Source organism: Dipodomys spectabilis, unplaced genomic scaffold (assembly GCF_019054845.1).
Source record: "Dipodomys spectabilis isolate Male_0828 unplaced genomic scaffold, ASM1905484v1 ptg000365l, whole genome shotgun sequence".
In the NCBI taxonomy this organism is placed as follows: Eukaryota; Metazoa; Chordata; class Mammalia; order Rodentia; family Heteromyidae; genus Dipodomys; species Dipodomys spectabilis.
Window position 1 is genome coordinate 12,750,516 of NW_024871042.1, and position 16,396 is coordinate 12,766,911.

The following is a 16,396-nucleotide window of genomic DNA, read 5'->3' on the forward strand; positions in this document are numbered from 1 at the left end:
TTTGTTTATAGACTTCCTGCTTTGTGTTTGCTCCTCTCTGAGGAAAATTTCCTAAATCTAACACTTTAAGTCAAAGCAAAAACAATGTTGACCATATTGGGTGGTTTTAGAGGGAAAGAGAAGACACTTAGAGCTATGTGTTTCCTCTGGGTTCCTTGTTCCCTTCCCTCCCTCCCTCCGTACCTCTCGCCTTCACACACATAACTCCTTCAAGACATTGAAATTAGTTGGAAATATTTTGCTACAATATATTTAAAGTTATATTTATACAATTAAAGGTTTGCTTTTTCATGTATGTGCCTTCTAAGAAAATTTTATGGATACTGAAATGATGGCAAGCGTGACATTAACAAGTGCAATACTCTGTATCACACTGTCCTGCATGCGATAGAAGAATGTCTGTCTGTCTGTGCTTTAAAAGCCTCTTTGGCAGCATTGATAGAACAACATCTGTGATTGCAAAGATTTTTCTTTCTGCAACTGCTTTGTGATGTAATGCTTCAGGCCAAAGTAGTGCACCTGTGGCACTTAGTTCCCCCACTCCACTCCCAGTTCCCCCATCAGAGGACGCAACCCTTCACCTAACCATCCAAAAAGGCATTTTGTTACAACAAATTGTGGTCAGCTGTATACCTACAGTACATAGGAAGAGAGACTGATATTTTTTTTAAATAGCTGCTATCATGTATTAATGAGGACTCTTTATTGTTGTAGTATTTCTACTAAGGTACCAAAATGGAATTTTCATTCCTGTACACATATATCTGATTATCTATAGACCTTAAAAATCATTGTCACAGGTACACGATCACAAGAAACTTCATTTCTAATTGAAAGCATTGAGTAAAACTGTTTTAAATGCTTTTTAATGTAAAAAAACTGAAAATGTACTCATCTTGGTTAACAAAGTAGCACTGTCTTAAACTGGGCCTTTTTAAAAATTTAAGTCAAGGACAGATACTCCTTCCCCCAAATGTTTAACCCCTCCACTTTTGGTTTTTATCCTTCACTGATTTCCCACCTGAAGACACACAAAGATTCTTAATTTATTTCAGGTGATCCTGCTTATTTTTCCTTGCTTATTATAAACCATTTAGCTAATTTAAAGAAATGGTTTCTGGAATTCATAAATTTGTTGTAGCCCAGAGCTAATCTGAAGATGAGAGAATTGTTGGTAAATTTTAATGTTTCTTAACTCAAGTCTAAAATATGCAAAACGTCAGCAGTTTACTGGCCTGGGATTTCACATCTTTAAGTGTTTTTCTTGCTACCCTGGCTGTGTTTGATTTGGGTAAGATGCTGCAAGAGGGAGCTAGAACTCAGAAGAAACCTCTCTTTAAAAAAAGTAGAGTGTGGGCTGGGAAGGTGGCTCAGTGGTAGAGCGCTTGCCTTGCATGCATGAGGCCCTAGGTTCGATTCCTCAGCACCACATAAGCAAAAAGAAAAAGCCGGAAGTGGCGCTGTGGCTCAAGTGGTAGAGCACTAGCCTTGAGCTGAAGAGCTGAGGGACAGCGCGCAGGCCCAGAGTTCAGGCCCCACGACTGGACACCGCCCCCCCCCCCCCCCAAAAAAAAAAAGTAGAGTGTATTTTAATCCCCTATGAAAGAAAGTGTGCAGCATATTATGTATTTCCTAGTAGTTAAAATTGACTTTCAGTGCAAGTGATAGTCACACTTATTGTTAAAATCTAAAAGGTTCTGGATACAATGGCCCCACACTGAATAGTCATTTCTATTGGTTGCCAGAAGATGATGCACAATGAAAGCTCTTTATGTGTATCTGTTGATTTTTTTAAAAGCATTTAAACATCTAATTAGGATTATGTTAGCAGATACACTATGACTATGTCTGAAACACTTAAATATGAATCCCAAATGGTGAGTAGGTGATGGACTAGGTATGTGACTGTACCTTGAGTAGATGGCAAAGCACAAAGCTTAGCAGGAAGGAAGGAAAAGAGTGATCATCACCTCGTTGAGGTTCATCTCCCATGCATACCAATGTGGGATTGTAGCAACATGTTTGATCAGCAAAGAAATGCCTGATAGATGGGGGGGGGGGGGGGGGGATGGGATGGGAAGGGGAAACAAAGGAGGAGGCTACAATGCTTGATAAGAAATGTACTCATTATCTTGCCCATGTAATTGTAACCCCTCTGTATGGTATTTTCACAATTAAAATTTAAAAAAAAACAGACGAAATGCCTGATAGACTAAGACAGCTGCTATGGGAGCACGAATGGGCGTAGGATGCGGGAGAAACACCCCAACCAAAGCATTAAAAGGACTTGCAGGACTAGTGCTTGCTGTGAGCTGCAGGCCATGTTTTAGGTGATCATCACTTGGGGAGCAAGCTCCAGGTCTTACACACATGCACTCTTCGCATTCCATCCGGTACACTTGTGGAGTTTCATGTTTCCATTTTGGTCATCTTCTGAAACAGTCTCCCATTGGTGACTGTGCTTCTGTCACCCCTTCCTTAAAAACTCGACTCGAGTTTCACAAGTGTGGGAGGCTAGTGGCCAAAGGCACTGGGTTGAGTCCAGTACCTTGAATACAGACAGCGGAGTGAGGATGACCAGGGCAAGGCACCTTCTATTCTGAGGGGGCGTGCTGGTGAAAAGGCCTGCTCAGCCGATGCCCCTCCACTGGAAGCCATCCAACAACTTTTAATGATGCTAGAGTTCATGTTGTTGTAGCACCAGTGTCTGTTGATCTTTGGCTTACAACAAAGTTGCAGAGTTTGACAGCCCATGTTGAGTCATCCTTCTTAGACTGCTAGTTCACAGGACACTGAACCTGTAACTGTACAAGTACATGGTACTGCTATAGCTCTTATGCATTACAGACTGTCTTCAGGAACATAAGCACTATACCTTGCTTATTGTTAACCGCTCTGCTGGACTGCAGTGGAGCTCAGCGGTAGGGGCTTGCTCCAGCATGCATAAGTCCCTGGGTTCCATCCCTAGCTGCTAAAAACATCTAAATGTATGTAAAATGTGAGACCAGTATATCTGGAGCATGAGTTAGTATTGGGTTCTTTACCTTACTTGTCCATTCTTATTTGAATTTTTTTACTTCCTCAAATAGTTGACAGTAATTACCAAGGCAAATTTGGGGAGACAATAATAAAAGATTTACTTGGAAGTGGTGCTGTGGCTCAAGCGGTTAAGCGCTTGCCTTGAGCTGAAGAGTGCAGGGATAGTGCCCAAGCCCAGAGTTCAAGCCCCACAACCGCCAAAAAAAAAGATTTACTTTACTTTAGATATACATTTTCTTCTGTGATTTGATCATTTGTATTGGGCAAGGAAGAGTTCTAGGAGGAATAGTAGGAGTGACAGTAAATGTATGACATCTACGAGTTATTAGATACACATTAGCTCACAGAATCTTGGATTCTTCAAACTATAAACTACAGAGGTTTCTTTGACAGATGAAAAGAAAAAGTCCTGTTTTGTTTAATTTTAGGGGTGGTACCTAGGCACTGAGCTTCTTTTGCTCAAGGCTAGTAGTCTACCACTTGAGCCACAGTGCCATTTCTGGCCTTTTAGAAGTAGTTTATTGGAGATAGAGTCTCACGGACTTTTCCATCCCTGGCTGGCTTTGAACTGTGATCCTCAGATCCCAGCCTCCTGAGTAGCTAGGGATTACAAGCACCAGCCAGCAGTGCCTAGCTAGTTTTAGTTTTTGAGACAGTGTCTTACTCTGTGGCCTTAGGACTGTCTGGAGTTTTCTGTATAATCTAGGCTGGCTTTGAACTTGGATCTTTTAACCTTAGCCCCTCAAGTGCTGGTGTGTAGGTGTGTGCCCCACCTGTCTCAAGGCTGTAGTTTTAAAAGAATGGGCATTATTGTGAAAGATACTATTTATATTGAAATTGGTATATACCAATGCAGTGAGCTGACCAGCCACATTAGAGTTCTGTTTTGCAAGGTGATAATAGTAGAAAATGTCTGCAATTATTTGTCCTATTTTAGAGCAGATAAATAGACTATTGTAAAGAATGTTTGTTGTGTTTTCTACTTTCTTTCCCATATCCATGCTTTTGATGGGTGTAAGGTATTTATTGTAAGCCATGTTGGCGAGACTTGGTTTCTACTGTCAGAATGCCACCGTTTCTTCGCTTCTTCATACTAGTAGTCCTGATGTGGCCCTATTCAGGAGAAATGTGTCTCTCGTACTGCCCAGCACACTCTCACCATTGGCTTTCTCTCCTAATGGTCCTGTTCAGTGTGACTTTGTATCTTTGCTCTAGCTATGGTAACAGTTTTGTCAAAGTCTGAAAACTACTTAAGTTTACTCTATCCCTGTGAGAAAACATGCACACCCACATGGATGGACGCACGGTGGAGCAGCACTGGCATGGCTCTTGTATTTTGATATTGGACCAGCCCATTTTTCCTTGGGGATCATTATTTATGTTAAGAATTATCAAGGAAACACATGGGTACTGTTGAGGTTGCTTCTCGGAGAAGAGGGGACAAGAAGCAGGAGGAAGGACTCGGCCACTGTCCAGGTCACCATGTACTACTGTTGCATGTTGCTTGTGAGACTTTCTTGTCTCTGCTGTTCCTAAGCCTTCAGAGAATAGCGGAGTGCCTGTTGGGGGAGCTGACAGGATACAGGTTAAGGAGGAGGTCTATATTTAAAATGGCTTTAGAAAGTTAGCACCTCAGGTCTTCTCTAACATTAATGTCTAGACACAACATAGCAGGGTAAATTTGACTTATCTCTTGCTTGACTTGCTAAACATCAGGTGTCTTGTATTTTGTAAGCTTGTATTTGGTCAGATTAGACAGTGAATTACAAGAGGATCTGTCCCACAGATTTAAAAGCGTATCATTGATTTCTTTCTGTTTCTATCCTTAGTGTTCTCCGTGGCCCGATACCCCCACAGCCTTCGTGAGTAACAGCCCTTCCCCAGCGCCCACTTTCACCTCCTCACAGCAGAGCACGTGCAGCATCCCAGACAGGTACCTGTGTGTGTGTGCACATACCTGTGCCTCACCATTGCGCGGGGTCCTTGAGGTCTCTTCCCTCTTGTTAGCGGGCTCTCCTTTCTTTTCTTTTTGTCCTTGTGGTACTGGGGATTGAACTCAGGACCTCCCTTCTGCTTTAGCAAGCATTCTGCTACTTGTGTCATACCCCGAGTTTTACAGTCTTTTTTTTTTTTTTTTAAGTGTTTGTTTACTGGTTCTGGGGCTTGAACTTAGGACTCAGGGATGGATTCATACTCTTGCTTAGCCTTTTTATTTAAGGCTGGCATTCTACCACTTGAGCCACACCTCCAATTCTGGCAAAATTTTTGCTAGTTAATTGGAGGTAAGAGTCTTTTGGAGCTGAGCACTGGTGGCTCACACCTATAATCCTAGCTACTCAAGAGGCTGAGATCTGAGAATCACGGTTCAAAGCCAGCCCTGGCAGCAAAGACCATGAGACTTATTTCCAATTAACCACCAGAAATGTAGAAATGTTGCTATAGCTCAAAGTGGGAGAGTGCTAACTTTGAGCAAAAATTGCCCTGAGTTCAAGCTCCACAATTGACCAAAAAAAAGTGTCTCTTGGACTTTTCTCCCAGCTGGCTTCCAACAAGGATCTTTAGATCTCAGCCTCCTGAGTAGTTAGGATTATAGCCATGAGCCACCAGCTCCCAGATTAGCCTTTTTTGTGTGTTTGAAGTAGAGTGGTGGGAAGTACACTGCACTTTGGCGTCACAGAACAATCACTGTCTTTTTTTCACCTAATAGTTCTCTTTTTGCACCTCACCCTTGTGCTTCATAGTTACACAACTGTGCTAATTTCAGGAAGGGCATTTTAAGATGATTCAGTCTTTAAGAGGATTCAGTCTTTGAAAGATGTTTTAAAAGTTTTTTTAAAAAATTGTTGTCCTAAAGGTGATGTACAGAGGAGTTACAGTTAAGTAAGGTAGAGTATATTTCTTTTTGGACAATGTCACCCCTTCCCTAACTCCCAATTTTAGTCTTCAAAAGATGAAAGAGAGTGTTTGTGGGCTTCACAAAGAACAGTATCTGTGACTTGAATATGTTTACATATTTTATTTCAAAGAACGTTGGTCTTTTGTCATATCAAACTGGTTTTTTTGTTTTGTTTTGTTTTGTTTTGTCGGTGGTGGGGCCTGAATTCTGGGCCTGGGTACTGTCCTCAGCTCTTCAGCTCAAGGCTAGAGCTCTACCACTTGAGCCACAGCACCACTTCTGGCTTTTTCTGCCTATGTGGTGTTGAGGAATTGAACCCAGGGCCTCAGTTTTAATCCTCCTATTTTAGCCTTCCCAATTGGTAGCTGGCATGAGAGATACATGCCATCATACTCAACTTCTTCCACTGAGATGGAGTATCACAGACTTTTCTGCCCAAGCTGCCTGGAACCTTCAAGCTTAGCCTCTCATGTAATTTAGGATGACAAGGATACATTATTGTACCCAGCTATGAGTTGAAAAAGAGTCTCATTAACTTTTCTGTCCAGATGAAACTGAACAATATCCTCCTGTTCTTAGCCTCCCAAGTAGCTAGTGAGAATAGGTGAGAGCCTGTTCAACTTGTTCATGGATAGATGTATTAATTTAAAGGAAATACTGTTTTATGTTTTTATTATAATGATGATACTTGTGTAGCTCATTTTCTTCAGATTGTTCAGTTATTTTTAGCTATCTTTTTTACTTAATTTCTTATGGGTTTTTTTCCTAACTAAAGTACCCTACGTGGCACCCTAGTGAAGAATTTAGGGAGCCTTTTTTTTTTTCACTAGAACAGATAAAGGCAGATTTGATCTTCCATGTATCCTTACCTTACCCTTATCATCATTACATTGACTTCTAATCTGTATGTTTCATTTTGGTTGCAAGCTTATGTAGCTGTTTGCCTTATTTTGAAGCCATCTAGATTACTACCCTTTCGTGTTTTAATTTTTTTTTAATTATAAAAATCCTTCTTTTTTTTTTTTTTTGCAGCAATTCTTCTTCCCCAAATCACCAGGGAGATGGAGCTTCACAGGCATCTAGTGAAGTAAGTGTCTTTTCCCTAAAGCCATCAGATGCTTTTAGGGGCCTGCGCTTTAACGTTTCTGGCCAGGGCTTGAATCGTTAATTATATGGGTCACTGAGTAAGTAGATTCATATTCTTCTTGGGTCGGGGAAAGGGTGTGTATGTGAGTACTCAGGCTTGAATTCAGGGCCTCACTTTCTTCTCTTAGGTTTTTCATTCAAAGCTGGTTAGTGCTCTACTACTTGAGCCATACCTTCATTTCTGGCTAGACATATGAGTCTCTCTCATTTGTCTGCCTAGTTGGGCTTTGAACAGTGATGCTCAGATCTCAGCCTTCTAAGTAGCTAGAATTGCAGGCATGAGCCACCAGCAGCTGACTCTTGGGTATTTTGCTTCATTTGGGTTATTCTTTTACATTTGAAACCTTTTATCTATGTTCATTTCTTTTTAATAGCAAATTCAGCCTTCAGCTACAACCCAGGAAGCACAGCAATGGCTAGTGAAAAATAGATTCTCTTCCTACACAAGACTGTTTTCTAATTTTTCAGGTAATGCCCATGTGTATGCCCACACAAGAGTGTTGCACATGTATACTTCTTTTGTTGTTGTTGTTGGTTGTAAGGCTTGAACTCTGGGCCTGAGCGCTGTCCCTGAGCTCTTCAGCTCAAGGCTAATGCTCTACCACTTGAGCCACAGCACCACTTCCGGTTTTCTGGTGGTTAATTATAGATAAGAGTCTCACGGACTTTCCTGCCCAGGCTGGCTCTGAACCGCAATCTTCAGATCTCAGCCTCCTGAGTAGCGAGGATTACAGGACCACCTGTACCCGGCTTCTCATCTATACTTCTTAACCTTAAAATATCATGTATACATATGAAGCTGAAACAAAATACTACATCCTTCTTCTAGTATACTTGTATGATGTCTTGTGTAACTTAAATTTCACCAAATTCTGGAAACATCAGTTCCATTGACATTCTTGTATTTTCCTCATTTGTATGTATATTTAGTTCTATGTAGTAATTTTTCATTTCAACTTCATTTTGTTTCCCAGTAAGTTGTAAAAATAGTATGGAGATGGTCCAGAATGCCTTCAGTTTTCTTAAATAATGTATTACAAATTCAAATCCCAGAAGTCACCATTGGCACTGTAATTTTGTCGTGTTCTAGATGGTCATCACTGCAGTTAAGATACAGACTTAGGGCTTCATCGCAAGGTCCTCCCTCCTGCTGTTCCCTTTATGCCCATCCTCCCATACCACTAAACACACTCCATAATTTTACTGTTTCATGAATATTATATAAGTGAAACCAGAAATCATTGAGAATATGAATTTTGGACACTGGCTTTTATTACTTAGCTTTTAAAGATGTTAAGATCTACTCAAGTTCCCGTGTGTGTCTGTAGCTTGGTCCTTTTCCTTTTAGAGTAGTAGTTGATGGTGTAGATTTTATATACTGTTGTCAGGTCTTGCACAGGGAGCTTGGAGAGTGCTTGGGTAGGATGTTAACAGGGATTAGAGTGCTGCCCAGCTGATGAGATGGGAATTCTGTTCGGGGAACAGAGGTTGATGTGCCAGGTTTGCAGAAGCAGGTCTTATAAACATGTTTATCTCTCATCCTTTTTTCACAAAACACACCAACATGTACTGCTTCTGTATTGCCCGTGAGAAATATTGGTTGGGACACAGTAGATTGGCAGTTAAGTCTTCCTTGAGCTCATAAGACTGCTGAAAGAGTTTTCCCTTTAAGAGGACAGACCATGTGCTCACACACCCAGCCTGAAGGAACACTTGATTTCACAAACATCATGGTTTCCTGCTATGTCATTTATTATATTGTTTGTGCAATGAGTAGTCATTTTCATGTAGCTCTTTGACTCTTTAAAATTTAAAGTGCCAGATGGAAATAATTTACTAGCTAGGATCCACATTCTGATATAATTAAGTGAAGCCTTTTATGTGTGAAAAACTAGAAATTATAAAATTCAGAGTGGGAGAGAGGGACATCTTAAACTCTCAGGGCAGGAAGTAGAAAACGCTCTGACAAGAGGGGTCGGGAGGCCCCCTGGTGAGTGCTGGGATGTTAGGCAGATACATGTTTGTGTCTAGAAATTCTGAGTTCTTGTTACTGTGAACAGTAATCACATTGCTTAACCCCCCCACCCACCTTTTCAGTAACTTGGGGACTTGTTCTGAAGGGCTAGTGGGAAGCTAGCCATGGTACCCCATTGGTACATTCTCTCAGCTGTAGCGTCGATAGTAGGGCAGTGAGGCCGCTTGAAAAAAAGTCAAGTATCAGGAAGGGCTGCAGTTTACAGGTGTTTTTAGTTCTCTGTAATGGTTCCGATGTGTGTGAGTGTGTATACACACATTCCTCTTGTCACTGCTGTGGGCCCTTCATCACTGGTCCCAGTAGAAATGAAAGACCCTCTTTCTCTGCTTCTCTGACTCCATTAAAAAAAATTCCACCAGTGCTTACATCATGAGTAACACTTCTCTGATCTTTATTTAGTAGATTCCCACGGAAACTTTTGAAACTAAACCCTGTTATCTTCTATATGGAAATCATGCCTTCATTCACAATTTTAAGTGTCTCTAACAATTGTGCCTTGGCTGATAAGAGGGCAAAAACAGGGCTGGGAAGGTGGTCAATGGCAGAGTGCTTGCCTTGTGTGCAAGAAGCCCTGGTTTCAATTCCTCTGCACCACATAAGCAGAAAAAAACTGAAGTAGCTCTGTGGCTCAAGTGGTAGAGTGCTAGCTAGCCTTGAGCTGAAGAGCTGAGGGACAGCGCCCACGCCCAGATTTCAAGCCCCACAACAGAAAAAAAAAAAAGGCAAAAACAAAAGACTGGACCCACATAGTCTTAGTTACTCTGCTACCAGCTCATAGAGTAACTTTGGGCAAGTTACCCAAATGATTGACTTCCATTTCTTCCTTTGTAAAATAAAGGGTCAAGTCAGGGTGCCATGAAGACTTATCTGCCTGGGATTAAGGATACGTAGCCACAACCACAGCCCAGCAGAGAGGCAAGGCAGTCGCGCGGTAGTCCTACATTGGAAATACCTCTCTAATTCTTGCTCATTGATGATGGGCTTCTGGATTTAGCTTTTTTTTTTCCCTTTCTTTTGGTGTTATTTTAAAGGGATGTAGGGGTGGGGGTGGGGGGTGGTCCACAGTTACATAAGTCAGGTAAAGAGTACATTTGTTTTTGGAGAATGTCACTCCTTCCCTTGCTCTCTTGCAGTTTTTCCCTCCTGTTCCCCACCCGCCCCCAAGTTGTATAGTTCATTTTCAACATCATGTCTAGTAAATATCACTGCTGCATTTGTTCGCCCTTGTCCTTCCATTTCGGTTTTCCACTTTATCCTCCAAAGACAGATAAACAAGACAAAAAACAAAAACAGCAACAAAGAAAACAATATGGTTTCATTTTCTGGAGTTCATTTTAATACTCTTTTATGTGCTCCAGAGGCATCATGCCTTGATGTTCCTCTCCTAAGAGTATGCTACTTTGGAGCTGGGCACCGGTGGCTCATACTTGTAATCCTAGCTACAGTAGGAGACTGATATCTGAGATTGTAGTTCAAAGCCAGCCCCGGGCAGGAAAAGTCCATGAGACTTTTTTTTTTTTTGTTGGTTGTGGGGCTTGAACTCTGGGCTTGGGTGCTATCCCTCAGCTCTTCAGCTCAAGGTGAGCATTCTACAGCTTGAGCCACAGTGCCACTTCCAGTTTTCTAGTAGTTTATTGGAGATAAGAGTCTCATGGACTTTCCTGCCTGGGATAGCTTTGAATTGTGACCCTCAGATCTCAGCCTCCTGAGTAGCTAGGATTACAGGTGTGAGCCACCAACGCCCAGCTATGAGACTCTTATCTCTAATCAACCACCAGAAAATCAGAAGTAGTACTGTGGCTCAAGTGGTAGAGTGCTCACCTTGAGCTGAAGAGCTGAGGGATAGTGCCCAGGCCCAGAGTTCAAGCCCCGTGACTGACAAAAAAAAGTATCCTATTTTGGTCTCTCTCTCATGTCTTTGCTACAGGACATATTTTTTTTTTTTTTTTTTTTGGTGCTCTGAGAGGCAGGTGTGTGTGTGTGTGTGTGTGTGTGTGTGTGTGTGTGTGTGTGTGTGTGTGTGTGTGTGTGTGTGTGTGTGTGTGTGTGTGTGTGTGTGTGTGTGTGTGTGTGTGTGTGTGTGTGTAATACCTCCCAGTGTCATGTAGAACACTTAACTATGTGAAGACAGAGGTGTGTGCAGCCACCAGCTACGTCTGTTCTTTTTCTAGCCATTTGTGACTAGTCTCTTTGTTGTTCTCCAGGTGCCGACTTATTAAAGCTGTCAAAAGAGGATTTAGTTCAAATTTGTGGTGCAGCCGATGGAATTCGGCTCTATAATTCACTGAAGTCAAGGTAAAATACTGTGGACTGTTCTGTGTGAAATAAGAACGTGCCTTTCTTTGCGCGGGGGATTTGGGCAGAATGTGTTTCCACAGTAGGTTGGCGTGTGCCTGTGTGCGCCGTCAAGCATCGGCAGCCTCATGCTCACGAGAAGACTGTTTTGTGTACACCTTCAGGGCAGGCCCAGATATGATGCAGGCACTGATGAGGGCAGAGGTAGACTAAGACTGGTAGCAATGCACATGGGCAGTACTGATTTCTTGAAGACGACTGGGTTTGTTGCCAAGAAAACAAAACTTCTAATTTAGGTGAGCTATACAGAATCTATGGTTTTCAAGGTCATTATTATTATTAAACAGCTATTAAAATGTAAACTTCTAATTGTGAATTTAAATGATAGAACTGTAAACTGTGCTGGCTTTTAATATCATTGCTATTTCTAGACTTGTGTGAGAATTCCATTAAAATTGAATCCTACTGATTTTAAATTGCTTACTTTATCTTGAAACTTAAATTCACCAGCATGTGACAGACCATCTCGATGGTTTAAAGTCTGGATCATCCTATTAGAGCACCTGTGATAGTTGGTGTGAGGTGTGTGGTTTTTATATTTTTATTTGTAAATTCTCTTGTATAATGAAATAACATTGTGTTTAAAAAAAAAAAAGTTCTAAGGAACTAGCGCTTAGATTCCTGTAGTTCTCGTTGTGAATTTGCTGAGGCCATGTTCTCTCCCCGGCTCATCAATGGCATCTTCTGATTGCAGGTCAGTTAGGCCTCGTTTAACCATCTATGTCTGCCGGGAGCAGCCAAGCAGCCCGGCGCTGCCCGGGCAGCTGCGTGCTGCGGGCAATGGCGAGAGTGGCGGTGGGACACCCTTCGGTGGGTACTGAGACTGCCATATTCCTGTCACTAAGATTGTCAGCAACAGAAGGACAAGATCCGGTCTTAACAGCAGAAAGAAGTAGCGGCTCCTGGGCCAAAGGAAGCTAACTGCCTTTTTCAGTCATTTCAGCCACATTATTACACCCCCCCCCCCCCCCCCCACCACCACCAAGTGAAAGAGAGGCTTAAATGGTAGAGGATTCTGATGCCTTCTTCCCCATTAAATCTCAAGTTTATTGAAACTGAATATAATACTGGCAGCTCAACAAGAACACAAGAGTCCCTACCTAGCTAACTAGACACAGGCTGAGGATGTGGTTTTATGATGCGTGTTTACTTAGCATATGCAAAGCCCTGAGTTTGGTCCTCAGCTCCTCAAAAAAAAATTAACACTTGATATGAGGGACTCTTAAAATCCTACCCTCATTGTATGGTAGGTAGCTGGCACTATATTCTCTTGTCTAACGTTCTGAAGTCGAGTGAATGCAGCACACTCAGGACTTTCCAGAGAAACATATTACTGATTCCAAAGAGGCATTCATTTGCCCTGGTAATAAGTAGGCAAAGCTCCTGAAAAATACCGTAGGCCTGGGGCATGGATTGTGGCCGAGCACCTCTTAGTACGTGTGAGGGTGTGAGTACCACCAAAAGTAAATGATCTGTGGCTTCAGTTTTACTGAGAAGTTGCAAGTAGTTGTAATTTTGAGCTTTTCCATCCAAGTCATTCAACTTGAGAAAGGAGCTGTGCATGTATTTCCCTACAATCTTAAATACATACATTCTTTACATACAGCAAGATAAAGATTATTTTGGAATGTATGTCCCCCACACGAATGTTGGTGGAAGAGTATGTGGAAATATTTTAGACCTTAACCTTTGATCAGGTTGGCAAACCTTTTCTGTTTGAGGACATATAATACAGTAAATATCAAACTCTTTAGACCATAACGCCTCTTAAAATAACTGTCATTGTAGTGTTAAAATAGCCAGAGATGTTACATAAATGATAAATATGGCTATGTTTATTAGTAGACACTCCTATAATCACACACTTCGTTTGGAGAAGCAAAGTTCTCAGCAGTGATATTCCTGATTTATGGTTGGCTTGAGTCAATAGTTGAGCCAGGGCCTACATGATTGAGACTCATTACATTACGTATGCCATGCAGATGTTGCATGTTAAGTTATATATCCCCCAAATGGAAGACAGCGGGTATACTATGGCTGGAACATTTTATAAGGAGGGATCATTTTCTCTATCTTTACCATTTTTTTTGTGTGGTGGTAGCATTCACTTTGTTTTTACTAGGGTGTATTACTAGGGTTTGAACTCAGGACCTTCTGCTTGCTAGGTGGAGACTCTACTACTTGAGTCAAATCTCCAACCCCCTTGCCTTAGCCATTTTTTGGACAGCATTTTGGGTTTGTTTTTTGTGCTGGTCATGGGGCTTGAACTCTGGGCCTAAGTGCTGTCCTTCAGCTCTTTTGCTCAAGGCTTATGCTCCCGTGTTGTGTGGTTAATTAGAGATAAGAGTCTCATGGACTTTTTCTGCCAAGGCTGGCTTCAAATAAAAATCCTCAGGTCTCAGCCATCTGAGTAGCTAGGATTGATTACAGGCATGAGCCACTAGTGCCTGGTCAGGATTTTGTGTGTTCTTTGAATGAGACACCTTGGACCCGATCCTCCTTACAGCCTCCTTGGTGCCCAGTTTCTTTGCTGAGATGGAGTAATTTTTTGCCCAGGCACTGTTATCCTTTTGATCTCTACCTCCTGAGTGGCTAGATAAACAGGTAATAGCCACCATACACAACTATGTCCTTAGCTTTTCATATGTCTACATTATCTGTATTACTGTATTGGTGAGGTTAGGAGCAGATAGAGCTTTTATTACTCAGGATACATTCCCAGTAGTAGGATTACTGAAGCAAATAACTTTTAAGAAGTTGCATAGCGGGGCTGGGAAGGTGGCTCAGTGGTAGAGCGCTTGTCTTGCATGCATGAGGCCCTGGGTTCGATTTCTTAGCACCACATAAGCAAAAAGAAAAAAGCCGTAAGTGGCACTGTGGCTCAAGTTGTAGAGCGCTAGCCTTGAGCTGAAGAGCTGAGGGACAGCGCCCAGGCCCAGAGTTCAGGCCCCACTACTGGACCCAAAAAAAAAAAAAAAAAGAAGTTGCATAGCATAAATCCTCCCATTAAAAAAAAGTATCTACATTCAGTTATACTTTTGTACATGTACCTAGTTTTGCAGCCGTTGCCATTGCCACCATCCAGTTTGAATGTCATTTCTCCACAGAGGTCCCCATGCTAGTTTGCAGCCAGTCCCATTCATTCTGTTGTCTGTGGTACTGTGGGTGTGACCTCATCCCTTGTACGTACTGAGTGAGCACCCCACCCCTGAGCCTCAACCCTTCCCATTCTTTTACAATTGGTCATTACATTGCACAGAAACAAAACCTTAAATCACTTTGTAGATGAGATGGATTACTGTTAATGTGTTTTATATTGTATTCTATTACCTTTCCTATGGGTAGTTGTAGCCTTTTAATAAGGGGAAGGAGAAATGTTAACTTGTTCTTGTTTATAAATTTTATCTCTTTAGTACTTAGAAAAGGTATATTCAATCAAGTACAAACAGATCATAGATTATTAGTAAAATGGTGTTTTCTCCTGCTTTAATTTCAGTTTATCATGCAATCTACTTGGAAGAAATGGTTGCCTCAGAAGTTGCTCGGAAGCTTGCATCGGTGTTTAATATTCCTTTCAACAAAATCACCCAGGTGTACAGACAGGGTCCCACTGGCATTCACATCCTTGTTAGTGATCAGGTAAACTGAACAGCCAGGCTCATTCACTCTTTTCTATCACATTGTTAGTTTTATAAGTATACTGTGAGACAGTAGAATAATTCTGTGGGGTCTGCTTTGCAAATACTCACATGAACATTTTCAAAGGGTTGGGGATCAAAATTTGTGAGGATGAATAACCAAGAGTTTCAGGCATCCAGTGATCATATGTGTACTAGTCAGAGAAAGCCCCTTGGATTCAAGCACTCACTGAAGAATCTAAAACCAATGACAGGTTTTGTCCCTTTTAATAAATTGAGGCATTAGATATATTCTCCTTTTGTCTATTTGCTGACCAGTGTAGAAAATGACCTATAAGGTTAGAAGTACAGTTCTGCCCTTTGTCTCTGGGTTTTCATTGACAAGCAAGTGATGACATTTTTTAGTTTGGGTTAGCCATTATTCATAGACCCTGGCAGGGAATGCTCCCCAGGGGGCTACCTGGTGACTGACTTGACCACTCAGGCATTGGTCAGGGCATGCTCCTCTAGCACAAGGACCAGCCCATATGGTAGATGTAAACTTCACACTGTCTTCTTGAATTATTTTGATAACTGAATCCTGTACTTATGGGAGAAGAATGTAGGTTTTCCTTACTTTTTCAAGTCATTTCTAATCACTTATTGTAAAGGACTGTTGGATCTTAATTATACTTACATGTCTGCTTTCTTCTAGATGGTTCAAAACTTCCAAGATGAGAGTTGTTTTTTATTCTCCACAGTAAAAGGTACTTGGCATGTGTCTGTCTTGAACGACTGTATTTGTTAAAGACTATGTGTGCCCCAGCAGCCCTCTGTGTGCTTGTTACTCTTCAAAATATTGTCTTTGCTAATTTTAAGGAGTTTAAGAAATAGATGAACAGATTATTTTGAATGGTTCTAACAAATGGAAAAAAAAAAATCTGTTCATTCAGCCAGCATTTTATTTTCTGTCAGATGTCATGCTTTTAGAGTTGTAACTTTGTTTCTCTGCTGATGAACACACACCCAAACTGGCCACAGATACACAAAAATTATCAGCATTTTAAGTGTCATGAAAAAGAAAGTGGTTTAAAGGAGGGATGTGGGATGGAGAACCTAGAGCTGTTAGGGCATTTCCAAGGAAGTGACTTAAAGAATGAGGCATGGAGCACAGGCACAGTGTTCCAGGCAGGGCGGGGCTATGTGTGCAGGGGTGCATTTGGCTGCTGTGATGGCCTGAAAGAGGCCATACAATGAGCTGGTGAGAAGAGCAAGATAGAGTCAAGGTAGGAAGCCAGGGTCTAGCAA

The 16,396-nt window shown here is 41.7% G+C and overlaps 1 protein-coding gene across 5 annotated transcripts in view; it reads left to right on the top strand.

Annotated features, from left to right (window-relative positions):
- Positions 1–16,396, top strand: part of Ubp1 (upstream binding protein 1) — a 57,932-nt gene that overhangs the window by 38,113 nt on the left and 3,423 nt on the right. For 3 of the 5 annotated variants that reach the window (XM_042666458.1, XM_042666456.1, XM_042666457.1), the window contains 7 exons: positions 4,869–4,972; positions 6,968–7,022; positions 7,456–7,549; positions 11,321–11,411; positions 12,166–12,281; positions 14,968–15,110; positions 15,804–15,855. In XM_042666458.1, coding sequence (XP_042522392.1) covers positions 4,869–4,972; positions 6,968–7,022; positions 7,456–7,549; positions 11,321–11,411; positions 12,166–12,281; positions 14,968–15,110; positions 15,804–15,855 — 655 coding nt within the window. Of the gene's footprint in view, positions 1–4,868; positions 4,973–6,967; positions 7,023–7,455; positions 7,550–11,320; positions 11,412–11,575; positions 11,708–11,921; positions 11,994–12,165; positions 12,282–14,967; positions 15,111–15,803; positions 15,856–16,396 lie in introns of those variants that run through there. The other 2 variants (XR_006145241.1, XR_006145240.1) reach the window with 2 other exon arrangements.